The following is a 26,602-nucleotide window of genomic DNA, read 5'->3' on the forward strand; positions in this document are numbered from 1 at the left end:
TGTCTCAAAAAAACAGAACAAAACAAACAAAAAAGAAACATGGGAATAGTTAGAATAAAAGGGTAGATTCATAAGCAGAAAAACTCTGGAGCCACTACCCCCAGCTACACATATCTAGAGAGATATACAGGGGGCCACACAATGCCATCTGAAATGGAGTAGCAGTTCTCTTCCCATGTTATCAAACCAGCTCGGAACCTTTGTTCACAAACCTAAATGAATGAGACACAGCACGGTTCTTTGTTTTCTTCCAATCATCTTTCAGCTCCTTGCCACACTTGGTCTCTGGTACCTCCTGGCTGAGCAAGCTTGGGCAATTCCTGAACCTCTCGGAGTCTGATTTCTCATCTGCAAAGTGGGCGTCATGGGCTGAATTATCTCCCCTCAAAATTCATGTGTTGAAGTCCTAACCCCCGATACCTCAGAATGTGACCTCATCTGGAGATAGGGGCTTTAGACTACATATTGGGTACAGTGTACACTGCTCGGGTGATGGGTGCACCAAAATCTCAGAGATCACCACTATAGAACTTATCCATGTAATCAAAAACCACCTGTACCCCAAAAACTATTGAAATCAAAAAAAGAAGTCATGGCGTTAAAATGAGGGCTTAATCCAATCTGACTGGTGTCCTTGGAAGAGGAAATTTGGACATTCAGAGAGACACCAGGGATGCACACAGAGAGGCAGACCATGGGGGGATGCAGTGAGAAGGCAGCAGCCATCTGCAAGCCGAGAGAGGCCTCAGAGGAAACCAAACCTGCCAACACCTTGATCTTGGACTTTCAACTTCCAGAACTGTGGACAAATGAGCATCTGTTGCTGAAGCCACCCAGTCTGTGGTATTTTGTTAGAGCATCCTGGGCAGATTAATCTAGTGCATACCAGTGCTCCTTCATGGAGGGCTGTGGGATAAAATAGATGACATGAGAGTGTTGGACAGGGTACAATACATCCTAGGTGTTCGGCAAGGGTGAGCTTCCTTTTCAACAAGCCGTCACAGAATGCTTTAGCTCGCAGAGCCTTTCTCAGATCGTCTCTTACACTCCTTCTGTTTATTTGATTGATCAATCATTGCTCCTTAATCACTGATTGAGCTCTGTGGTCTGGTTGTTGAACCCTGGCAATGGGTGGTCTGTGCAGCCACACTATTTGCTGCTTTTGCACTTCCAAGACCTGAAGCTAGAGCTGGTGCTCAGAGAAGAGCTGCCCCATGGTAGCAAGTGTCTGTCACTGGCTCTTTCTGGGGCAGAGGGAAGCTCCTGAAACCCTGCCCTCCCCACCTCCTCCACCAAGGGTCCCCCTGCTCAGCACTTTCTGCATGACTTCCTGGTGGCTGTCTTCCAAGGCCTGCTTTCTGCCCCAGGACCTTACAAAGGCTGCTTTGATGAAAAGTTTGAGGCAAAGTGACTGTGTCATTTGATACAAGAGGCTCAAGGGGGTAAAAAGTGTAGCTTTCTTCTATTTTTGGATTTTCTAGCCCAGCGGAGAACGATCAGCTGAATGGGACTGGGGCGGAAGCCAGGAGCAGAGGGAGGAAATGCCCCCAGGCTGGAGAGCCCCTGTGATTAGCAGCTGGAAGCCTAGAGCGTGACCTGCTTGTGAAGAGGCGCCTCTGCAGCCAGACTCTGCGCCCAGAGCTGGAAGGCGTGCAGGGGCCACTCGCCCTGGGGCCACCAGACTCCTTCCTCCAATGGCCTGCTCCAACGGTCCCTGCCCCTGCAAAATGCACAGAGCATGCTCCCTCTCTCCCTCCTGTTGATGGAGTACAGGCCAAGGATAGTCACTCTCTGGGTGAGATTTGAGAGGCACCACAAAAGCCCCTTAACCCTGGGGTCTCCGTCATCCACCGCCAGGGCAGTGGCACAGGGCCCTGCTCTCAGTGGGGGCTCTCCACATGGCTTAATGCTCTGCTGTCACCGTCGTGGAATTCATGATGGGACACTGCATTGTCCTCTTGCACTGGGCCCACAGATTCAAGAGCCTGACCTCCCCACCTCTCCCAGTTCTTGAAATTCAGGTTAGCAGTCACTTCCTTTCCCTGCTCTGGCTGATACCTCTCATCTGTGTAGCTTCTCATTCACCACCAGCCTCCACCTTGTTATCTCACTAATTGTCACTATAACCCTGTGAGGGACTGACATCTCTCTGACTCGTGGCCCTTTGTAGGATTTGCCCCACGAGCCCAGGCCTTTTGATGCCACCCCTTTGCTCTCTTTGAGGCACAAAAATGCCTACCTCCTGAAGCTATCTGTAATCCCCTCCTACTTAAGTGTAAGAAATTTGCAAGTCTGAAACCCATCCTCCACTTCACTCTTAAGAGCCTAAAAAGCCCTCTGAGGGCGCTTAATAAATACTAACTAATGAACCTGCAGCTGCTGCTCCTTTGGCTAATTAAATCTAAGTAAATCACAGACTTTGAATTATGCAACAAGGCTTGGCCAAAACAGCTTAAAAATGTGGGAGCCCTAGCTTTTCTGCTGTGCCCTGTGGAAAAATCCCATCTTTTAATCATGCTTAACCTTCCTGAAGAACAGCGGCAACCTTTAAATAATGAATGAATGTATATTAGCAAGATTTCCCCAAAGCTACACGTGGGAGTCAGATCAAAAAAGGGACAGAGGCAGACACAGGCCTGAGGACATTCTGGAACTTTCTGCTGAGTCCTGGCCGGCAGGGTGAAATCATTTGGTTCCTCAGAAGCCCAGAGCATGAACTGGTGAAAGGGAGGAGGGGCAGATATGCTACCAAAGGCTCAGCTTCCTGATGTGGCACAGTAAGCTCCTGCCACCCCTAGCCTGCGGCAGAGGTTAATGGAAACCCCATAGCACTTCTGAAGGGCTGTGCACTCGGTTGTTCTCCCTCTCATTCCCCCTAAAAGACCCTCCTGGCCAAGAGCATTGTCTTCATAAAGAGAACAGATTTTTTTTTTTTTTTTTTTCTGGTAGGGTCTTGCTCTGTCCCCCAGGCGGGAGTGCAGTGGCATGATCACAGCTCACTGCAGCCTCAACCTCCCAGGCTCAAGTGATCCTCCCTTGTTAGCCTCCCCAGTAGCTGGGACAGCAGGTGCATGCCACTGTACCTGGCTTTTTTTTTTTTTTTTTGGAGATATGGGATCTCCCTATGTTGCCTTGGCTGGTCTTGAGCTCTTGGGCTCCTGCCTCGGCCTCCCAAATGGCCGAGATTACAGACGTGAGCCACCGCGCTAGCCCAGGACAGACCAGGACAGATTGCATTGAGTCTCATCACCTATAACAGGCTTCCCAGACTTTAAGATGCATATGAAGTGCTGGGGGCTGGTGGGTACTGTCAAACCACATCTGCTTCAGTGGGTCTGAGGCAGGGTCTGGGATGCTGCATTTCTAAGACGCAGATGCTGCTGATCCACAGATCACAAACTGAAGAGCAAGGATTTAGGTCTTTCAACCCTGATTGCTTATTAGAATCAACTGGGGCACTTGTAAGGCTAACAAATCACCTCTGGATGTCATCTCAGATCAATTAAATCAGAATTTCTCGAACAATCTCTAGACTTTGGTCCTTCTTTTTTCTGAGTTAGAGTCTAGATAATTTAGAGGTCACCCAAATGAAGCCTAGAAAACTTAACGGACTTGCTTACTTACAAGTCATCTGCTAACTTGGGACTAGAAATAGACATGGCAGGAAAGTGGCCTTTGGAATCAAGCCTCAACCCTCCTGTCCCCGAGTCTCTCCAACTGTAGTCCTGTCCTTGGGCTCAGGAGGGCAGCCTACAATATTCCATTTAGGGAACAGGAGAGATTCTCCCATCTTTCTCTCCCTAAGCCTGCCTGAAACTTTACTATTAGTGCTTCATTATTTGGGCTGAAGCTTAGTGGTCCTTTGCAATGAGTGCAATCTCTTATACATAGACTTTAGCAGCTTGGTGTCCACAGGATGATCAGAGTCCCCTGACTGTCTCCGTGCTCTGCTCTGTGAGATCTGGGATCAGGAAGGGAAGGGGCTCTGGAGTCCAACTTGCCTCCCCTTGCAGCTCTGCTGAGGGCACCCAGAACAGAGAGGAGTGCCCTTCCCAGTCTGCTGCCCTGGTTGTGTCAGGTCATGGGCTTCAGGCAGAGGTCAGGAGGATGAAGGCAGAGTGGCTTCAGGCGTGTGGCCAGGGAAAACCATGACCTCCCTGCTGTGGTATGCAGTACTCTTCCTTAAAGCAGAGTGCAGCAGTGGCCCGGCCCAGATTGGCTACGGCTGTGCTCCATCTGATGGTTTCAACCCCATCAAGGCTTTCTGGCTCAGCAGCTCAGGAAGGGAGTGGGAGCTGGGCCTAAGGAATTAGGGATGATACACCAGTTATTTGCTTAATTCAGTATCTCCCCCCTCCACTCATACTGTCAGAATTCTAATTTTGTTTGAGGCTGCAACAGTGTCCACGCAAAAACCTTACCACCTCAGACACCCTACAGATAGGTGCAGCCACATGACCTTAGTTTGACCAATGGCACGTAAGCAGAAGTCTCTGGGTGGGGCTCCCTGGGACGCTTTTAAAAGGCAGCTCCTTTTCTGACCTGGAGTAGTGGACCTGGTACTTGGAGCTGCTTCAGTCAACTGGGCACTGAGGCTGGAAGCCATGGGCTGAGGATAAGAGCCCTGTGGTGGTGGAGGAAGGCACCACCTGGGTCCTCTATGACTTCTGAGAGCAGTTTCACCAGCCGTGGATGGACTACCTGGGACTTCTTGGTATGTGAGCAACATAAACCTCTATTTGGTGAAGCCATTGTGGCTGGATTTCTTTTACAGCTGAAAGTAATCCTCAAACGCAGGACCTCAGAAAGTTTCTGGTCTGGAAACGGGAAGGTCCAGGCAAAAAAGTGGTCCCCAGGAATTAAAGGAGGAGGAAGGCTTTCATTTATCTGTTTTGAATTACTATTCCACTCTATAATCTTTAGTGTATTGCCTATTTCCCAAGGGATTAAGTTTATATTCCTCAGACCAATATTCAAGGCTCTCTAACACTTAGCCCCAAACCAATTTTCCAGGCCTGTTACCTTTTACACCATTCCCTGGAGCAAGAGTGACCCTTCCCTCCTGGATACACATTACACACTCCCACCCTAATCTTCATTTGCGTGAGGTATCCCTCCTGATTTCCACCTGTTCGGGCTTACCTAGCCTTATGAGCTCGTCTTTTAAGAAGACTTCCTCTATCACCCAGGGCTCCAGGGAGCTCTTCTATGATCTCATTTATAGCTGAGGTCTGTGTACTGATAGCTGCTTTACATTTTCATGTGTGTTAAACTCATCTCCCCAGCAAGGTTGTGAGATCCTCCCAAGGTAGGATCTTGGGAGCAGGGTAACATGGAAAGAACATGTGCTCTGGGATGATCTCAGTTAAGTCTAACCTCTGTGAACCTCGGTATCCCTGGCTGTGAAGTGGAGATGATATACATTTCTACCTGCAGGGTTTTGGTGATGATAGCCTCCTTAGGGACTTAGGGCGCATGATATGTTAGCATTGGTGCTGAAGAGGCGCTTGTACATTGGCTTGTTACCTGGCTGGTAACTGCTTAGCTGGGCCTTTTTCCTATCCTTTGCCTCTCTCTCTCTTCTGATTTTCTGCTTTGCATTTGAATCAGAAGATCTGTTCTAAGTTTAGGGAGTGACTATGAGTAGTTCTTATTTTCCTAGAGGGCAGATCTGATGCTAGTGGCTTCAGTATTCAAACACAATAGGGAAGAGTAGATTTCATGCCTGTGGCTAAAGATGTGGGATGAGATGCTCACTTAACTGTTCAGGGGAGTTTACTTTCTCTGAAGATTAAGAAAAATCAGTGTATTTAAGTCTAGTTTTACCTGGCAACAGATGGATGGATTAAATGACCTTACGCACTTGGGTGTTTTGGTTTGTGTGTGTGTGTGTTTTATAAATGCCCAGTTCTGTCTGCTCTAAGAAGGTAAACAGGTAGACCTTAAACTTTTTGCTATCCTTATCTCCATCTCTCTCACCTCAACCCCATGGGGCAGAAACCCAGATCAAATAAAATGATCAGAAGAAGTGACCCATACCACAACGGCCCTTCCTTGAAAGTTTAATGAGAAATGATACTTTTATCACTTCCAAATTAAGTACCTGTCACATGCAGCTATCAATGGGGTTGGATATATGGAGTTGGGTGGGAAATGAGAAGTCACCATGGACTTACATGGCATGATAATGTGTACTGACATTGAAGTCCCAAGGCAGTCATTTTTTTCACGTGATTTTACTGAGAGTCGCTCGAGAGCCCAATGAGACAGAAACTTATTCTCTTGTCCCTCTTAAGGCAGAGCCCTATGCCAGAGGAGAGAAGGGGTCAATAAAGCCTTGATTAATTGCACAGCTGTGTCCAGCCTCATTCAGTTTGTCACATTATCACTAAAGTGTCCTGTGGCACAGCCAGCCATCGTGGCTGGGCTGCTGGGCTCAGAGTAGCCGACAGTCTGCAAGGAGTGTGTGTATTGAAGGGCTGAGAGGCTGGTGACTGGGGGAGTTGAACCCCTTTGTTGCATACATGCGGGGCAGCTTCACTTTGTGCCTGACCGTGAGCCTTCTGGTGTTCAAAGTCTGTTCCTTTGGGTTGTTGTGTGTTTATTTGAGGGGCTGTAAACCTCTCTACTGTGGACAACTGTATACTTGTTTTGTTTCTCTGTGTCAGTGTATTTGTTTCTGGGTTAGCTTTTCTGCATTTTTGTGAGTCTGTGTGCTTGGGTTAGTAGGTGGGTACGGGGTGGGGGTGTGTGTCAACTTTTTTTTTTTCATGTCCAGCTTTCCAATAGAGTAGAATTAATGACGTCCTTTGGGTCTAATCAGGCACTTAATTCCTCCTTCCTTATGTCCCCTAGGAGTATGCCCTTATTTTGCCACATGCCTCACCCAGGGGATACACAGCTTAGTGATAGGGGTACCCCTTGTCCACCAGGTTCAGCTAGGCCTGTGCCAGGCTCGCTGGAGCTTCACTGCCTCTCCTTTTTAACCATATGCTGTCTGAAGGCCAGCTGTGTACAAGTCTACTCAGGCCCAGTGCTAAATGAGGCCTGGCCAGTGGCCTGGTGATGGTATCCTGCCATGTTGGCACAGCTGGAGGGAGCTTGGGCATCTTGGCTCCTGTATTAGTTTCCTGTGGCTGCTGTAACAAACTGCCACAAACTTAGTGGCTTAAAATAACACAGATTTATTCTCTTACAGTTCTGGAGGTCAGGAGCCTAACATGGGGTGGCAGGGCTGGGCTCCCTCCGGAGGCTCTAGCAGAGAATCCTTCTATTGCCTTTTCTGGTTTCTAGAGGCTTCCCATGTTCCCTGATCCGCAGTCCCACGTCATTCTGGCCCCTGCTTCCATGGTCACATCTCCTTTCTGACTCGCACCCTCCTGCCTCCCTTTTACAAGGGCCTTTGTGACTACCGCGGGCCTACCTGGATAATCTGGGATCATTTCCCCACTGCAAGGTCCTTAAACACAATCACATCTCAGCCTCTTTTGCCATATAAAGCATTCATGATCCTGGGGATTAGGACATGGACATCTTTGCAGAAGATGGGGGCGGGGGCTGCTCCCAAGCAAATGACAGGCTTCCCACCCCTATGAGGTCTATGAACATGAGTAGATGTGGTGAAACCCAAGCCAGCTTGGTCATGATGTACTTCCATGGTTCTGGAAAGGTGTTCTAAACCCGCCTTCCCTGCAGATATCTCCCTGACCTGCTAACATCTGAAATCTTCCTCTTGGGATAAGGCATCATGTCCACAGTGAGAACTCAGTTTCTGTATAAGGGGCATGAACGTGTTTCTTCACTCTCAGGTGTAAATGACTGACAGCAGGGCCCTTCCTAAGAGTGGATTCTGATTGGACAGAGGCACAAAGTGAAAAAAGGAGGTGCCTGGGAGGCTGGGATCATGCACGGATAACACTCTAGCATGGCAGGGGCGAGGGTTCCCAGTGAGGGAGAGAGCAAAGGCACTTGGAAGTATGACCAGAAAGTTTTAATCAAACAGAGCAAAATGGCCACGATGCAGAACAGGTAGTGCTTGGCGAAGAGAAAGAAGACCATCTCCTTGGTGACATAGATGATGTGAATGAAGATGAAGCAGTACAGGAACATGGCAAACTGGTTCTGGGGCAGCAGGAAGTTCTGGAGGCCTCCTGAAAACTGTGGGGGAGAGAAGACAGTGGAGATGATGATGCCATTGTGGGCGCCAGGCAGATCTAGGTTCAGTCCTGCTCTGACCCTGCCTGTATGTGACCTCAAGTCATCATCTTTACCTAAAGAAAGGGTAATAGTGCCCATTTCCAAAATCATGACGGCTGGGCAAGGTGGCTCATACCTATAATCCCAGTACTTGGGGAGGCCAAGGTGGGAGGATTGCTTGAAGCCAGGAGTTTGAGACCAGCCTGGGCAATGTAGTGAGACCCCTTCTCTGTAAAAAAAAATTTAAAAATTAGCCATATCTGGTGGTGTGTGCCTATAGTCCCATCTATTGGGAAGCTGAGGTGGAAGGATCACTTGAGCCCAAGAGTTCGGGGTTATGGTGAGCTATGCTCATGCCACTAACTTCAGCCTGGGTGAGACAGCAAGATCCTGTTTCTAAAAAAAAAAAAAAAAAACAAAACAAAAGATCACAAGGAGGAAAAGTGAGATAATGAACATTCCTAGTCAGGTAACTAGCACATAGAAGGAACTCATCATTTTTTACTTTTTGAGCTGCTCTTATCCCTCCTGACTGGGGCACCAGGCCACCACCTTGCTTTCTCTTTATGGTCTGTACTGCCCATTGGAGCCACACATGTGGGCCTTCTCTCTCTGACTCCAAGAGCCCCACATGTGGATGTTGGGTCTTGGGAGTGTTCTGTCACAGTGCCCTGACATTCAACCTAGTTTCCTGGACAGTGGCCCAATGACATGGTGTCCCTTGCATATAAATGACTGTTTCTCACTCCCTGGGTCCTGACACATATCACGTGGGTCAGTCCGTGGTCCTTCAGTCCAGGGTTTGGTCTCTCCTGGAGGCAGGTGCTGAGAGATAGGTGATGGGGTCTCCCTAAACCCTCAGAGTATTTGGGCTGGGGGAAAGCAGCTTGAGTTGTCTGGCTAATTCTGTCTGTGGGTTGCTCTTTTCTTGAATCTATATAATTGGGGCCCAACAGTTTTCATTTTAACTGTAGAAAGTATCAATGTATAAGTAAGGCAAAAGCTGATATTATTTTGATCCATAGTTAAGAGGGCATAACCCATGCATTATTTTTAAAAATATGTGTAAAAATCATGCCATATTTTTGGAAAGCAGCAGGTGGCAGGGACTGAGATGCCCCAAACTAGCTAGAAACACACTCAAAGAGGTATTTTCAATTCAATACACTCTCTCTGTCCGTCCATCTATTCACCCTCCCAGAAAAAGAGAAGAGAGGAAGGTTCAACATCAAGTCAACTCCCCAATTTTTAGTAAATGCACAAAAAGTAAACACTTTTGTAAACTATCACCAAAGGCTGGGGGATGGGGACACATCACTGTTGAAACAGCTGCATAAAATGTGAGGGCAACTAGACCAAACTGAGGGGACAGAAAATGACCTGGTGATGCTGCCTCTAAAATGAATAGCTAGGAAGGTTGGAGACCAGAGGAAGCAATCCAGTGTTCTAATGGGAGTGGAGGATGGGGCTGACCCGACAGTTCTCTGCAGGCTCAGTATGGGTCTGGACCCCTGGACTTTGCCACCTCTCTGCAGTCTGCACGTGTTTCAGTCTGAAATGCTGATGAGTGATCATTATGACTTTCATTAAAAAAAAAAAAAAGTGCTTGTGAAACCCTTTAGACTTTTCAAAATACTTTCAATGTTCTAATTTTTGAGCAGAAGAGGGAAATAGAGAGAGGACTATATACCAAAGATTTCCATCTCATCCAGCAAGGAGAAAGATTTTCAAACTGAAAAGGGGGGAAAATAAATATGGTTAGGAGGAGACACAGGCCAAAGGCATAGTTACAATATCATATCTGCTTTAAATAGTTTCAGGTTCCACTTTGTGACAGATTTTATCCCAGGCTACTGAGAAAAGTCACAAGTTTGGAAATGGAACTTAGAATTCAAAAATATTAGGAAGTGTGCTAAAGTCTAAGCAATAGGCAAATGTTTTCTAGACTTTTCAAAAAGGGTGTGGGGGCAGGGGAAGATTCTGGAAATCCCAGTTCAGTAAGCTTGACTGAGTTCAGTGAAATCATTTCATGTTTATAATGAAGCAGGTATTTTGTGAACAGAAAAAAAGATAATTGTTTAAGAAGCCAGCACATGTTCATTGAGAACAAATGATGCAAAACCAACCTTACTTTCTTAAAAAAACAAAAACAAAATTGGACCAGTCAATTGGGGAAATGCTATAGGTAATGTAATATCTTAATTTTGGGAAACCATTTGACAGTGCGTCTCCGTTTTTTGGATAAGGTGGAGAAATGTGAGCAGGATAAAATGTAACTCAAGGATGATGATTAATGGAACATTGCCAACCTATACAGAGACATTTAGTGGTATTTACTTTAGGTCATTTCCTCCTCAACAATTACAGCAATGATTTGGATAAAGGCAGAAGGCATGGTTCTCAGAACTGAGGATGACTCAGAGCTGGGAAGCACAGCTAATACATCACATCCCGATAAAACTGAAAAGTGATAAATGTATGTTGTTGCATTTGAGTCAAGAAGTGAATTGCATGAGTACATAAAAATGGTAATAGCTAACATTTATTGAGTGCTTACCTAATGTGCTGGGCTAATTGCAAAGTGCTTTGCATGTGTTCTCTCATTGATTCCTGACAACAACCCTGTGAGGTAGGTACTACTTCATGGATGAGCAAGCCAAAGCTCAAAGGAAATTAGTAATTTGCCCAATGTCAGGGAGTTTATACCTGGCATTTTAATCCAGGACTTTCTGACTTTAAAGTGCAGGAAACACTGCTTTAAACAACATCTTCCACTGTTGAATGCTTATGATAGCCTAGCCACTGTGCTAAGCTCTTCACATCCCATTTAATCTCAAGTAGGCATTCTTATCCCCCATTTAATACAGATTAGGGAACAGTGGTGTACTTCTTGTGAAAAGATGGCTGTTTCAGTTGACTAGAAGGCAGTATGATCCAACAGAATAAACATAGCCCTGATCGGGGAGGTGATGGTTCTATCAAAATCCACTGGCCAGGGTGCAGTGGGGATTCTGGGTCTAGTCTCCAGGCATCAAATTTTAAGAGATGCAGAGAGGACTTGTGAGCAGTGGAAGAGGGAGGAAATGTTGAAGACTTTTCCTTGAAGCTACCAAAAAGGCTGTCTGGTGGGCGATGTGGTTCTGGGGACCCTCCCAGCCTCAGCTCTCCTTAGAGAGTCACATCTCAGCTTCCCGTGGAAGCTCTGTTTAACAGAGCTGGCCAGGTAGGGTAGCGAGCTTTAAGGCAGTGAGCAGACATCTCTGGAAGTGAGCCAAGGCGGAGAGGGCTGGAGACCGCCCGAGTGGATGCTCAGCCCCTTTCAGCCGAGATCCAGGATCTGCAGGGTGGGGTGCCGCGCAAAGCAGGGAAGGTGGGCACCTGCTCCAGGCCCCATGGGACTTCAGCTCCAGGCCTCCCTCCTCCCAGTGCCCCGTTCCTTGTCACCCACCAGGCGGGGCGCCGCCTCTTGCTGCAGCTGCTCCATCACCACCTCGTGCTGCCGCTCCCGCTGCAGCTGCTCCATCACCACCTCGTGCTGCCGCTGCCGCTCGTTCTCCTCATGCAGGTACTTGAGCCGCGTGAGCTCGAACTCCATGCGCACCTTCTCCAGCTCCATCTCGGGATTGCGCTCAGTCCCAGGGGCCGGGGGCAGCTCTGCGGGTTTGGGTCCGTCGCCAGCCTGGCCTTTGGTAGCACGGCAGGACTTCGGGGACAGCGATTTAAGCGGCCCTTGGCAGCCTCCGTCCTCACAAGCTTCCATCTCTTCCGAGTAGTCATAGGAGGAGTCTGGCTTCTGGGACTCTGCCTCCTGGTGTAGGGGAAGCAGGGAGGGGAGGTACCGTGAAGAGTCAGGATGGGGCTGCCCCTGACCCCATGGAACTCCCGCAGCCCCAGGCCGCAGTGGACTGGGGTGTTTGAATTGTAAAGATCTAGGCTGAATTCTTATTAGAAGTGCTCTTACCGGGAGTTGTCAGGACCTGCGGGTCAAGGAGAGGGCAAACTAGCACAAAGTAATAGTGCCCTAAAGTTGCAAGTGGAGGCACTGGGAGTTGAGTAGATTGATGTCCATTTTTCTAGTGATTTTTCTGATCACCAAAGAGGCAACTTCCGGGCCCATCCTCAACTCTACCTGACTTTGAGGTCAGTTAGATGCCAGGTCTTCAGGAAGTTACAGAGGGAGAAAGAAACCCAGGGTCTGAATTGAGAGAACCTAAATATTTGGGGACCAGGAAGAGGGCTATGGTGGGGAGCCAGGTCCTATACACCCAGCAAGGAAAGGACCCCAAGTGGGGAGGTAGATGGAGGAGACCAAAGCCAGCTTCATATGACTTCACAATCTTTTGGAGGGCTACCTGGTCCCTGGTGACAGCTGGTGCCAGTTACAGGGCTGGGGTACATGTCACCTGATGTTCTTGGCAGTTGTCTGGAAGCTCAAAGCACTCAGCTCCTATCATGTGTTCCTACGGTATTCTTGCTCTCCCTGACGGAATAGGCGGGGGTGGTGAGACACAGCAGCCCCCTTACCAGACAAGCCCTTGGCTTCCCTTCAGACTTGGAGTCACCAGGCACCATCTTGGGGAAGGTCGGGCAACTTTCTCCTGCACCCCAGGCTTCCATCATCTCCCTGTCCTTTGCTGCCATCCAGAAAACCAGAACGCTGCCAGGTGGGGTCACAAGACATCATTTGAGGTGCTGACATTTGGCCTCACCAGATTCCACAGCCTGGCCACCATCACAATCCCCTGTCCTCATCATAGCCTACATTCTACAAGTTGCTAGGGCCCCTTTGGTGGAGGGTGTGACACCTTTGAGGTAGTAACATGCTAACATTAAGAACTGCAGGATGGGCCTTTCCTGCCCATAAGGATGGCTTTGAAAACTAGAGTTCCACTTCGTGAAACTCAGAATTCCACCATTTGAAATCCATTTCCTTGGGTTCCTTTTTTAAATGAAGATTGTGTTGGAAATGAGTCACAGCTCCACAAACCCTGTTATGGGCTAAACCACGTCCCCCTCTCTTCCCAAAATTCATATGTTGAAGTCTTAACTCCCAGCCCCCAGTACCTCAGAATGTGACCTTATTTGGAGACAGGGTCTTTATAGAGGTGATTAAGTGAAAATGAGATCATTAGGATGGGATCCTAATCCAGTATGACTGACGTCCTTGTAAGAAGATGATGATGTGAAGACAAGGGAGAAAATGGCTATCTACAAACCAAGGAGACAGGCATTGTATTAGGGTTCTCCAAAGAAACATAAAATGGCATTTATTACACAGAATTGGCTCATGCAATTATGGAGGCTGAGAAGTTTTATGATCTCCCATCTGCAAGCTGGTGCCCCTGGAAAGTGGGTGGTATAAATTCCAGTCTGAGCGCAAAGGCCTGAGAACCAGGAGCACTGATGGTGGAAGTCCCAGTCCAAGGGCAGGAGAAGACTGACGGATCACCTCATGTAGTCAGGCAATTGAATTGAGAGCACCAGTTCAACTGGCAGTCTGCCTTGTTCCATTTAGGCCCTCAGTGGAGTGGATGAAGCCCACCCACACTGAGGAGGGCAGACTGCTTTACTCAGTCCACCAATTCAAATGTTAATCTCTTCCAGAAACACCCAGAAATAACATTTAATCAGAGATCTGGCCATCCAATGGCTCACTGACGTCAACATGTAAAATTAACCATCGTAGACCTGGAATAGATCATTCTCTCCCAGCACTCAGAAGGAACCAACCCTGCTGGCACCTTGATCTCTGATGTTGACTCTCCAGGATTGCAAGAAAATAAATTTCTGTCATTTACACCAACCAGTCTGTGGTTCTTTGTTACAGCAAACCTAGGACACTAATACCACCCGTCATTCATACTTCCACGTGGGTAGAATGGAGGGCTGGGGAATGTATTTTGTCATCTTCCATTTTGTGAAAAAAGCAGCAAAACATCTTTGGTAGTTGAAAGCAGGATTGCAATATGGAAAGACAAAGGGCTGCATTTGAATTCCGGCTTCGCTACTCTCTCCAGCTGTGTGACCAAGGGAAAGTGTAGTCATTTGTAAATAGGATAAAGATTTAGCCACTTCCCTACGTTGCAGCACCGATGTGAAAATTAGATAGGGTAGGAGGGGGAGTTCCAACATGGCTGAATAGGAGCAGCTCCAGTCTACAGCTCCCAGCGTGAGCAACGCAGAAGACAGGTGATTTCTGCGTTTCCAGCTGAGGTACCAGGTTCATCTCACTGGGGCTTGTCGGACAGTGGGTGCAGCCCACGGGGCATGAGCCAAAGAAGGGAAGTGCAAGGGGTGGGGGAATTCCCTTTCCTAGCCAAGGGAAGCCGTGACAGATGGTACCTGGAAAATCAGAACACTCCCACCCTAATACTGTGCTTTTCCAACGGTCTTAGCAAATGGCACACCAGGAAATTATAGCCTGTTCCTGGCTTGGAGGGTCCCACACCCACGGAGCCTCGCTCACTGCTAGCACAGCGGTCTGAGATCCAACTGCAAGGCGGCAGCAAGGCTGGGGGAGGGGCGTCTGTCATTGCTGAGGCTTGAGTAGGTAAACAAAGCAGCCAGGAAGCTCGAAATGGGTGGAGCCCACCACAGCTCAAGGATGCCTGCCTGCCTGCCTCTGTGGACTCCACCTCTGGGGGCAGGGCATAGCTGGACAAAAGGCAGCAGAAACTTCTGCAGACTTAAACGTCCCTGTCTGACAGCTTTGAAGAGAGTAGTGGTTTTCCCAGCACGGAGTTTGAGATCTGAGAACAGACAGACTACGTCCTCAAGTGGGTCCCTGACCCCCGAGTAGCATAACTGGGAGGCACCTCCCAGTAGGGGCCGAGTGACACCTCATACCACTGGGTGCCCCTCTGAGATGAAGCTTCCAGAGGAAGGATCAGGCTGGAGTGGACCTCCAGCAAACTCCAACAGACCTGCAGCTGAGGGTCCTGACTGTTAAAACTAACAAACAGAAAGGACATCCACACCAAAACCCTATCTGTACATCACCATCATCAAAGACCAAAGGTAGATAAAACCACAAAGATGGGGAGAAACCAAAGCAGAAAAGCTGAAAATTCTAAAAATCAGAGCACCTCTTCTCCAAAGGAATGCAGCTCCTCGTGAGCAATGGAACAAAGCTGGATGGAGAATGAATTTGATGAGGTGAGAGAAGAAGGCTTCAGACGATCAGTAATAACACACTGCGAGCTAAAGGAGGATGTTTGAACCCATCACAAAGAAGCTAAAAACCTTGAAAAAAGATTAGACAAATGGCTAACTGGAATAAACAGCATACAGAAGACCTTAAATGACCTGAAGGAGCTGAAAACCATGGCACAAGAACTACGTGACACATGCAGAAGCTTCAGTAGCCGATTTGATCAAGTGGAAGAAAGGGTATCAGTGATTGAAGATCAAATGAATGAAATGAAGTAAGAAGAGAAGTTTAGAGAAAAAAGTAAAAAGAAACGAACAAAGCCTCTAAGAAATATGGGACTATGTGAAAAGACCAAATCTACATCTGATTGGTGTACCTGAAAGTGACAGGGAGAATGGAACCAAGTTGGAAAACACTCTGCAGGATATTATCCAGGAGAACTTCCCCAACCTAGCAAGGCAGACCAACATTCAAATTCAGGAGATACAGAGAATGCTACAAAGATACTTCTCGAGAAGAGTAACTCCAAGACACATAATTGTCAGATTCACCAAAGTTGAAGGAAAAAATGTTAAGGGCAGCCAGAGAGAAAGGTCAGGTTACCCACAAAGGGAAGCCCATCAGACTAACAGCAGATCTCTTGGCAGAAACTCTACAGGCCAGAAGAGAGTAGGGGCCAATACTCAACATTCTTAAAGGAATTTTCAACCCTGAATTTCATATCCAGCCAAACTAAGTTTCATAAATGAAGGAGAAATAAAATGCTTTACAGACAAGCAAATGCTGAGAAATTTTGTCACCATCAGGCCTGCCTTACAAGAGCTCCTGAAGGAAGCCCTAAACATGGAAAGGAACAACTGGTACCAGCCACTGCAAAAACATGCCAAATTGTAAAGACCATCGATGCTAGGAAGAAACTGCATCAACTAACGAGCAAAATAACCAGCTAACATCATAATGACAGCATCAAATTCACACATAACAATATTAACCTTAAATGTAAATGGGCTAAATGCTCCAATTAAAAGACACAGACTGGCAAATTGGATAAAGAGTCAAGACCCATCAGTGTGCTGTATTCAGGAGACCCATCTCATGTGCAGAGAGACACATAGGCTCAAAATAAAGGGATAGACGAAGATCTACCAAACAAATGGAAAACAACAAAAAGCAGGGGTTGCAATCCTAGTCTCTGATAAAACAGACTTTAAATCAACAAAGATCAAAAGAGACAAAGAAGGCCATTACATAATGGTAAAGGGATCAATTCAACAAGAAGAGCTAACTATCCTAAATATATATGCACCCAATATAGGAGCACCCAGATTCATAAAGCAAGTCCTTAGAGACCTACAGAGAGACTTAGACTCCCACACAATAATAATGGGAGACTTTAACATCCCATTGTCAACTTTAGACAGATTAACGAGACAGAAAGTTAACAAGGATTTCCAGGAATTGAACTCAGCTCTGCACCAAGCAGACTTAATAGACATCTACAGAACTCTCCACCCCAAATCAACAGAATACACTTTGTTCTCAGCACTACATCGTACCTATTCCAAAACTGACCACATAGTTGGAAGTCAAGCACTCCTCAGCAAATGTAAAAGAACAGAAATTATAACAAACTGTCTCTCAGACCACAATGCAATCAAACTAGAACCCAGGATTAAAAAACTCACTCAAAACCGCTCAGCTACATGGAAACTGAACAACTTGCTCCTGAATGACTACTGGGTACATAATGAAATGAAGGCAGAAATAAAGATGTTCTTTGAAACCAATGAGAACAAAGACACAACACACCAGAATCTCTGGCACATATTCAAAGCAGTGTGTAGAGGGAAATTTATAGCACTAAATGCCCACAAGAGAAAGCATGAAAGATCTAAAATTGACACCCTAACATCACAATGAAAAGAACTAGAGAAGCAAGAGCAAACACATTCAAAAGCTAGCAGAAGGCAAGAAATAACTAAGATCAGAGCAGAACTGAAGGAGAAAGAGACACAAAAAACCCTTCAAAAAGTCAATGAATCCAGGAGCTGGTTTTTTGAAAAGATCAACAAAATTGATAGACTGCTAGTAAGACTAATAAAGAATAAAAGAGAGAAGACTCAAATAGACACAATAAAAAATGATAAAGGGGCTACCACCACCAATCCCACAGAAATAGAAACTATCATCAGAGAGTACTATAAACACCTCTATGGAAATAAACTAGAAAGTCTAGAAGAAATGGATAAATTCCTGAACACATACACCCTCCCAAGACTAAACCAGGAAGAAGTTGAATCCCTGAATAGACCAATTAACAGGCTCTGAAATTGAGGCAGTAATTAATAGCCTACCAAGCAAAAAAAGTCCAGGATCAGACAGATTTACAGCCAAATTCTACCAGAGGTACAAAGAGGAGCTGGTACCATTCCTTCTGAAACTATTCCAATCAATAGAAAAAGAGGGAATCCTCCCTAACTCATTTTACGAGGCCAGCATCATCCTGATACCAAAGCCTGGCAGAGACACAACAAAAAAAGAGAATTTTAGATCAATATCCCTGATGAATATTGATGCAAAAATCCTCAATAAAATACTGGCAAACCGCATCCAGCAGCACACCAAAAAGTTTATCCACCACGATCAAGTTGGCTTCATCCCTGGGATGCAAGGCTGGTTCAACATATGTAAATCGATAAACATAATCCATCATATAAACAAAACCAAAGACAAAAACCACATGAGTATCTCAATAGATGCAGAAAAGGCCTTCAACAAAATTCAACAGCCCTTCATGCTAAAAACTCTCAATAAATTAGGTGTTGATGGGATGTATCTCAAAATAATAAGAGCTATTTATGACAAACCCACAGCCAATATCATACTGAATGGGCAAAAGCTGGAAGCATTCCCTTTGAAAACTGGCACAAGACAGGGATGCCCTCTCTCACCTCTCCTATTCAACATAGTGTTGGAAATTCTGGCCAGGGCAATCAGGCAGGAGAAAGAAATAAAGGGTATTCAATTAGGAGAAGAGGAAGTCAGATTGTCCCTGTTTGCAGATGACATGATTGTATATTTAGAAAACCCCTTAGTCTCAGCCCAAAATCTCCTTAAGCTGTTAAGCAACTTCAGCAAAGTCTCAGGATACAAAATCAATGTGCAAAAATCACAAGCATTCCTATGCACCAATAACAGACAAACAGAGAGCCAAATGATGAGTGAACTCCCATTCATAATTGCCTCAAAGAGAATAAAATACTTAGGAATCCAACTTAGAAGGGATGTGAAGGACCTCTTCAAGGAGAACTACAAACCACTGCTCAAGGAAATAAGAGAGAATACAAACAAATGGAAGAACATTCCATGCTCATGGATAGGAAGAATTAATATCGTGAAAATGGCCATACTTCCCAAGGTAATTTATAGATTCGATGCCATCCCCATCAAGCTATCAATGACTTTCTTCAAAAAAAAAAAAAAAAACTACTCTAAAGTTCATATAGAACCACAAAAGAGCCCACATTGCCAAGACAACCCTAAGCCAAAAGAACAAAGCTGGAGGCATTACACTACCTGACTTCAAACTATACTACAAGGCTACAGTAACCAAAACAGCATGGTACTGGCACCAAAACAGAAATATAGACCAATGGAACAGAACAGAGCCTTCAGAAATAATACCACACATCTACAACCATGTGATCTTTGACAAACCTGACAAAAACAAGCAATGGGGAAAGATTCCCTATTTAATAAATGGTGCTGGGAAAACTGGCTAGCAATATGTAGAAAGCTGAAACAGGATCCCTTCCTTACACCTTATACAAAAATTAGTTCAATATGGATTAAAGACTTTAATGTTAGACCTGAAACCATAAAAACCCTAGAAGAAAACCTAGGCAATACCATTCAGGACATAGGCATGGGCAAGGACTTCACGACTAAAACACCAAAAGCGATGGCAACAAAAGCCAAAATTGACAAATGGGATCTAATTAAACCAAAGAGCTTCTGCACAGCAAAAGGAAACTACCATCAGAGTGAACAGGCAACCTACAGAATGGGAAAAAGTTTTACAATCTACCCATCTGACAAAGGGCTAATATCCAGAATCCACAAAGAACTTAAACAAATTTACAAGAAAAAATCAACCCCATCAAAAAGTGGGTGAAGGACATGAACAGACACTTCTCAAAAGAAGACATTTATGCAGCCAATAGACACATGAAAAAATGCTTATCATCACTGGCCATCAGAGAAATGCAAATCAAAACCACAATGAGATACCATCTCACACTAGTTAGAATGGCGATCATTAAAAAGTCAGGAAACAACAGGTGCTGGAGAGGATGTGGAGAAATAGGAACACTTTTACACGGTTGGTGGGACTGTAAACTAGTTCAACCATTGTGGAAGACAGTGTGGCAATTCCTCAAGGATCTAGAACTAGAAATACCATTTGACCCAGCCATCCCATTACTGGGTATATACCCAAAGGATTATAAATCATGCTGCTATAAAGGCACATGCACACGTATGTTTATTGCGGCACTATTCACAATAGCAAAGACTTGGAACCAACCCAAATGTCCATCGATGATAGACTGGATTAAGAAAATGTGGCACATATACACCATGGAATACTATGCAGCCATAAAAAATGATGAGTTCATGTCCTTTATAGGGACATGGATGAAGCTGGAAACCATCATTCTCATCAAAGTATCACAAGGACAGAAAACCAAACACCGCATGTTCTCACTCATAGGTGGGAATTGAACAATGAGAACACTTGGACACGGTGGGGAACATCACACAATGGGGCCTGTTGAGGGGTGGGGGGAAGGGGGAGGGATAGCATTAAGAGATATACTTAATGTAAATGATGAGTTAATGGGTGCAGCACACCAACATGGCACATGTATACATATGTAACAAACCTGCACATTGTGCACATGTACCCTAGAACTTAAAGTATAATAATAAAAAAATTAGATAGGGTGTTTAGCCCACAAGCTGCCCATACAGGGACTAGGCAAAAGATAACCATGATCACCATTATTCTGAGTGGTAGATTTGCCACTGGGGAGAGGAGAATGCTCAAGGTTCACTTTCTGTCTTTGCAAATCTTTAACTGAACCATGGCTTTCCCCTCCCAGCATTATGGTGGTGACCATGTAAATGATCTCACAGCTGTTGTGTGAGATATCTATCCTGCCTCAAGCACTACTAGGAGTAGGATTACCAGATAGATACAGGATTCCCAGTTAAATCTGAATTTTAGATAAATTTTAGTATAAATATGTTCTAAAAATTGCACGGGACAGATTTCTAAAAAATTGTCTGTAATTCAAATTTAACTGGGCATCCTGTATTTTTATTTGTTAAACCTGGCAATCTTAACCAGGAGAGATCTGCTTAAAGAAACAATGACATATGTACAAATAATCCACTGCTGTTAAATCACCAAGTATGGAAATGCACAATAAGTACTATGGGTAGTTGTCAGCTACAGATCAAACAACCCTAAATGATCAGTGGCCCACAACAATAAACATTTCCTTAGCTCAGACATCTAAAGGTAGGCTGATTTAGGCTGGATTCAACTGGGGGAGCTTGGCCGCGGCAGCTTTGTCTCATGTGTCTCTTATCTTCCTCTTGGGAATAGTGGGGTAGCTTAGGCATACCCTTTGCTCGGGGATGGAAGAAGTACAAGAGGCCTTGGAGCTGGCACACCATCACTTCCATCTTATGTTATTGGAGAAAGCCAGTTGTATGGGCAAACTCAAAGGATGGTGAAACATACTCTGCCCAGTTAGTGGGAGGAACCACAGAGAAAGATAAAAGGTCTGGATATAGGGGATGAAGAACTGGGGCCAATCAGGCAATGTACCATAGGAGTCAAGAGGTCAGGGCTCAGGGTCTCATGCCTGTAATCCCAGTACTTTGTGAGGCTGAGTCTAGAAGATTGCTTGAGCCCAGGAGTTCAAGACCAGCCTGGGCAACATAGTGGGAATCCACCTCTACCAAAAAAAAAAAAAAAAAAAAAAAAAAAAATTAGCTGGGTATGGTAGCATGTACCCGGGGTCCTAGCTACTTGAAAGGTGGAGGTGTGAGGATCGCTTGAGCCCACTGAAGTGAGCTGTGATCTTGCCACTGCACTTCAACCTGGGTGACAGAGTCGGACTGACTCAAAAAAAAAAGGATCAGGGTTGATGTGGCTGGAGTAGCTGAGGAAGGTTTGGTGGAAGAGGGAACATGAAGGGTGGGTGGGATTTGGGTGAGAGGAAAGGATCAGCATGAGTAAAGTGTCAATTGATCCTCATCATCTGTTGACTTCTGTTTCTCCTCTCTGCCCTTCCCCTAGGAGGCAGACCTCCATGAAAGTGTACTAATTCATTAAGCAGAGCAATGTATTCCAAAGCAACATACAGTCTAGCATTCTCATTTCCCTGTCTCTAGACCCCTGTCCTTTAGGGAACTTCCCAGAAGTGGAGGAAACAGGTCTTATGAGCCTTGGGTTGGTTTGGCACTGGTGACAGTATGAAAAGAGCTTCTGCTTTCTCTGTTGAGTTCAGAGAAAGGAAGTGTATAGTAAAGCCATATGCAAGGGTAAAGGAGACAAGAACACGTGGGAGCCCAGCAACAGGGATGAGGGATGAGCTGGCCTAGCCGGGACTGTGCTGGATTCAGGGCAATTCTGAGACCAGCAGCCAGAGTTGGTGCAGCTTCACATGGGCCTTGTCATTCATATAACTCAGCTGATTTCGGTGTTTCTGCTTCTCTGTGTCCCCTCACTTCCCATCAACAGCCTTCCTCACCCCCGCCAACCCACAACCTCCAACCCTATGCTTCACTGTTGGCAAGGTTCCTGCTTCCTCCCGACTTCAGCTTACTCATAACTTCAGCTTCTAATGGTTCTTCATAGCCTCAACTGTATGGCCTCTGGGTATGCCTTCTGTGTTGTTTGTCCTACTTAAGTCACTCATGATTTCCTGGTAGACCTTTCCAAGGGCAGGAATCAGAATAACCTGGCTTATCTCTACTGGGACAGAGCTTTTCATTCTAGGGCAGCCTGTTACTGGGCTACCATGTGATCCTGTCTCCCTTACCCCTGCAAATGGCTTTACTATAAACCTTTCTCTGAGCTCAGTGGAGGAGGCGGAGGCTCTTTTCACACTGTCACGAGTGCCAAACCAACCCAAGGCTCATGCAACCAGTCTTCTCAACTTCTGGAAAATTCCCTGAAGGACTGGTATCTAGAGACGGGAAAATGAGAATGCTAGACGCTGTGTTGCTTTGTATTGTTTTGCTTAATGAATTAATGCACTTTCATGGAGGTATGCCTCCTAGGGGAAGGGCAGAGAGGAAACACACAGGCAACAGATGATGAGGATTATTATCAGATGGGGAAGGTGCCCAGCCCAGTTCAGTCTGGTGAAGTGGAAGGATGGGGAGGGCAGGGTGATATGGCACAGTGCACAGCAGCCTCGGATTGTCTGTCAGCAGGAGCTGCAGATGGGTCAGTTTCCCTTAGAAGGGACAGTGGGAGTAGCAAGCACCATGTTGAAGATTGATGGGCACATTCACAGAGCAACGTATCAATTCTAGATTTGACAACCAGATGAGAGACTTGTGTATTAGTACAGCGCGCACAGGCTCTCATGTACATTATCTCATTTGATTCTCACAATGCCCTTGTGAGGCCATTTAAAGCAGGTACAGTGATGCTGCCTGATAAACAAGAAAATCGAGTCACTCGGGCAGATGAGGTGATGCGTCTCTGCATGCAAAGGATGTTAGTGGTTGAGCATTCCATGGCTGGAATGCAGGCTTCCCATCTCCTTTCCCTGTGTCTTTATACAAGATTACAAAGATGGTCTTTGGGGCCTGTAACTCTTAAAAGGTGAGAGGATTTTCTGCCTCATAAAAATGAGCATATCCATAGAGGTGTATTACAGCATTATTTATAACAGCAAAAGACTGGAAACAAATTTCCACCAGAAGGGATCTGGTTAAACAATTAGTGCTGCATCCTTATGAATACCATGTAGATGCTAAAAAGAACAAGATGAAAGAAAAAATGAGAATACAGTAGCTTCATCAGTGCAAATACCTTGTTCTTCAAGATTTTTTTTTTTGTCAAGACAGGGTCTCACTCTGTCGCTTAGGCTGGGGTGCATTGGCACTATCATGGCTCGATTGCCGCCTTGACCTCCTGGGCTCAAGAGATCCTTCTGCCTCAGCCTTCCAAACTGCTGGAATTACAGGTGTGAGCCACCGAGCTTGGCCCCAAGATATGTTATTTACTAGGAAAGCAAGAACAGTTCTTCCATATGTATTAAAATATGAAAATATAGTAGAATATGTCTGAAAAGATACAAGAAACTGCTTCATGGTGGCTGTCTGTGGTCAGAGAGCTGAGGGGTTGGGGGTCAGAAGGAGACTGATTCTTAACTATAATACCATTTTGTACTCTGACTTTTTTTTTAAACTATGTACATAATATACATATATGTAATTTATATGCATTATATATATGCATATATATTATATATATATAATTTTTTTGAGACAGTCTCACTCTGTCACCCAGGCTGGAGTGCAGTGGTGAGATTATGGCTCACTGTAGCTTTGACCTCTCCCAGTCCAAGCAATCATCCAATCTCAGCCTCCCAAGTAGCCGGGTCTGTAGGCACATGCCACCATGCCTGGCTAATTTTTGATTTTTGATTTTTTGATCCCAGAGATGGGGTCTGGCTATGTTGCCCAGGCTGGTCTCAAACTCCTGGATGCAAGTGATCCTCCCACCTCAGCCTCCCAAAGTGCTGGGATTATAGGTGTGAGCCACTGCGTCTGGCCTATCTTTTCAACTAAAAATGTAAAAAGATGTCTGGAGGAGAGACCTTTGCTCAGCACAGGTGAAGAAAGTTTAGTATGTATAACTTGTTCAAGTTGAGGACAGACAGGTATCTTTGAGCCACTTGGTCATATCCTTGCCACCTCCCTCTACCTCCAATCCAGGGTAGTCTTCCTTCAACGAGGAATGGACATCTTACTGCAAAAATGTCGTCTTCCTTTTCTAACTGCCTCAGCCTCACACTCTGTTGTGGCTTTGAACACTTTCCTCAGATGTCTTGAAGTGTTTAGAAGATTATAATAGTAACAGTAATAATAGCTTACATTTATCGGGCACTAACCATGTACCAGGCACTGAGAATTTTTCATGGATCATTTTACTTAATTTTCAGAGCAAACTGTGAGTTAGGTACCATTAGTACTTTTATCTTTAGAGAAGTGGAAACTGAGTTGCAGACAGAAGTTACCCACCCACAGTTACACAGCTAGGAAGAGGCGAAGCTAGGATTTCTGTACTAAAGTCCCTGTATTCAATCCCTTCCTGCTTGAAATACTTAGTGTGGTTTCTGTTTTCCTGGCTGAACCCTGGCTGACATAAGTACTATCCAAGAGAAAGAGTTGACTCAGGGTGCTCCAAGGATTCACTGGAGAAATCAGACTGAGGAGGGAGAAGGGAGTATACAGGCAAGTGGGTGAATGCAGGTGTATGAGTGTTGTATCAGTCAGGGCCTAGTCAGGAGACAGAAACCACACAATAATTCCAACAGGGAAGGTAGAATATAAAGAATTATTAACTAGGAACAGGGGACTGGTTACTACTTAGAGGGTAAAAGAGAACTCTAATATATCTAGACTAGAATAAACTTAGAAGAGGTGCCCCTCTTTGGAGATGGTATGGCTGAAGCACTGAATGGCATAAAAGTTTGCTGAGGTCAAGGTCAAACAGGTCAACCCTGGTAAGTGCTGGATGTGAACAAAACTCATTGGTAAGCTTCCTGCCATTGAACCTGCCAGGAAGTTACTGAAGAGAACCTTAGCTGGGAAACTTTGTGGGGAGCTGCCCCAAGGTGCTACTGAAGTTTTCTGGGGGTGACAGTCACTAGGTGTTCTACATGTGGGCCAAGCATTAGAGCTTTGCCAGAGTAGGAAAAAAGGAAGGCACTCAAGAACCAGGAAGAGAAGCCCCTTCCTCCAGTGACGTCTCTCCAGTGCTATCTACTGACAAAGCTTAATACTGTGCTAGCTAACAAGGGCCATGTTAATAGGTTCAGCTTCAGTTATCACAAGCAGGGAAATTAAGTGAGGATGTGCCTCAGAGAGGCAATACATGGGAAACTGGCATAGTGTGTACTTACTAGCAAGTCAGTTTCCTTGCAACACACCTGCCTCTTTGCCCCGGGGAAATGTCCTGACTTGAGAAGTTCACCCAAAAACAGTATTTTGCAAGCCCCTTCCACATTCATGACCCTGTACTGGGCACTCTGAGGAAACACCAAGGATCATCATATACAATTCCTTCCTTTCTGGAATTTATCATCGAGTTGGAGACAGGGAATGCATCTTAATGTTCTCTAAATACATCCTATGCTTGCCTGCCTTCCTGTCTTTGCTGGCAGTTTCCTTGGCCTACAAAACCCTCTTATTTCCACCTGTGAACATACTCCCATCTCCAGCTACTACCACCTGTGCTTCATGTATCTCTGGCTGCCTGGTGATAAAATGGTCTGGCCTTGTGTCATCTCTACCACTAGATTAGAGGCTGGCTGAGGACGGAGCACACTACCTTGCTCACTGTAGGTGCCATTAAGGAGTCAGTTTAGTCAATGGCCCTGGCCAGGAGGGACTGGCTCCCTTCTGGCTGGCAAGTATGAAAAAGGCTGGTGGACCAGAGGGTCAAAGAGTTATACCTTCTCTCTCTTTTTTTTGGGGGGGGTCGGGGGAGGGATGGAGTCTCACTCTGTCACCCAGGTGCGGTCTCAGCTCACTGTAACCTCTGCCTCCTGGGTTCAAGTAATTCTTCTGCCTCAGCCTCCTGAGTAGCTGGGACTACAAGTGTGTGCCACCATGCCTGGCTGATTTTTGTATTTTTAGTAGAGTCAGAGTTTCACTATATTGGCCAGGCTGGTCTCAAACTCCTGACCTCATGATCTGCCCGCCTCGGACTCCCAAAGTGCTCGGACTACAGGCATGAGCCACCGCGCCTGGCCACCTTCTCCTTTTTGTGCTCACACACACCCAGCAGAACCAGAGGCCTTAATTCCTAATTCCTAACCACTTTCCTTTTATTTCTCTACCTTGATGTGGGTGGATCAGCAGTAGATGAATTCCCACAACGTTGGATGTAAATCAAAGTCTTATAAGTTCAATTCTATTTTAAATGCTTGGGTAGCAGGG

At 45.7% G+C, this 26,602-nt stretch overlaps 1 protein-coding gene across 1 annotated transcript in view; it reads right to left on the bottom strand.

Moving 5' to 3' along the window:
- Positions 1–26,602, bottom strand: part of TMEM247 (transmembrane protein 247) — a 76,755-nt gene that overhangs the window by 13,436 nt on the left and 36,717 nt on the right. Inside the window, exons 3-7 of the mRNA XM_055377423.2 lie at positions 12,721–12,853; positions 11,645–12,004; positions 7,969–8,157; positions 1,285–1,411; positions 188–348 (exon numbers count right to left, since the gene is read on the bottom strand). Coding sequence (XP_055233398.2) covers positions 188–348; positions 1,285–1,411; positions 7,969–8,157; positions 11,645–12,004; positions 12,721–12,837 — 954 coding nt within the window. The 5' untranslated portion in view covers positions 12,838–12,853. The remainder of the gene's footprint in view (positions 1–187; positions 349–1,284; positions 1,412–7,968; positions 8,158–11,644; positions 12,005–12,720; positions 12,854–26,602) is intronic.

The sequence above is a fragment of the Gorilla gorilla genome, chromosome 12 (assembly GCF_029281585.2).
Source record: "Gorilla gorilla gorilla isolate KB3781 chromosome 12, NHGRI_mGorGor1-v2.1_pri, whole genome shotgun sequence".
Classification (NCBI taxonomy): domain Eukaryota; kingdom Metazoa; phylum Chordata; class Mammalia; order Primates; family Hominidae; genus Gorilla; species Gorilla gorilla.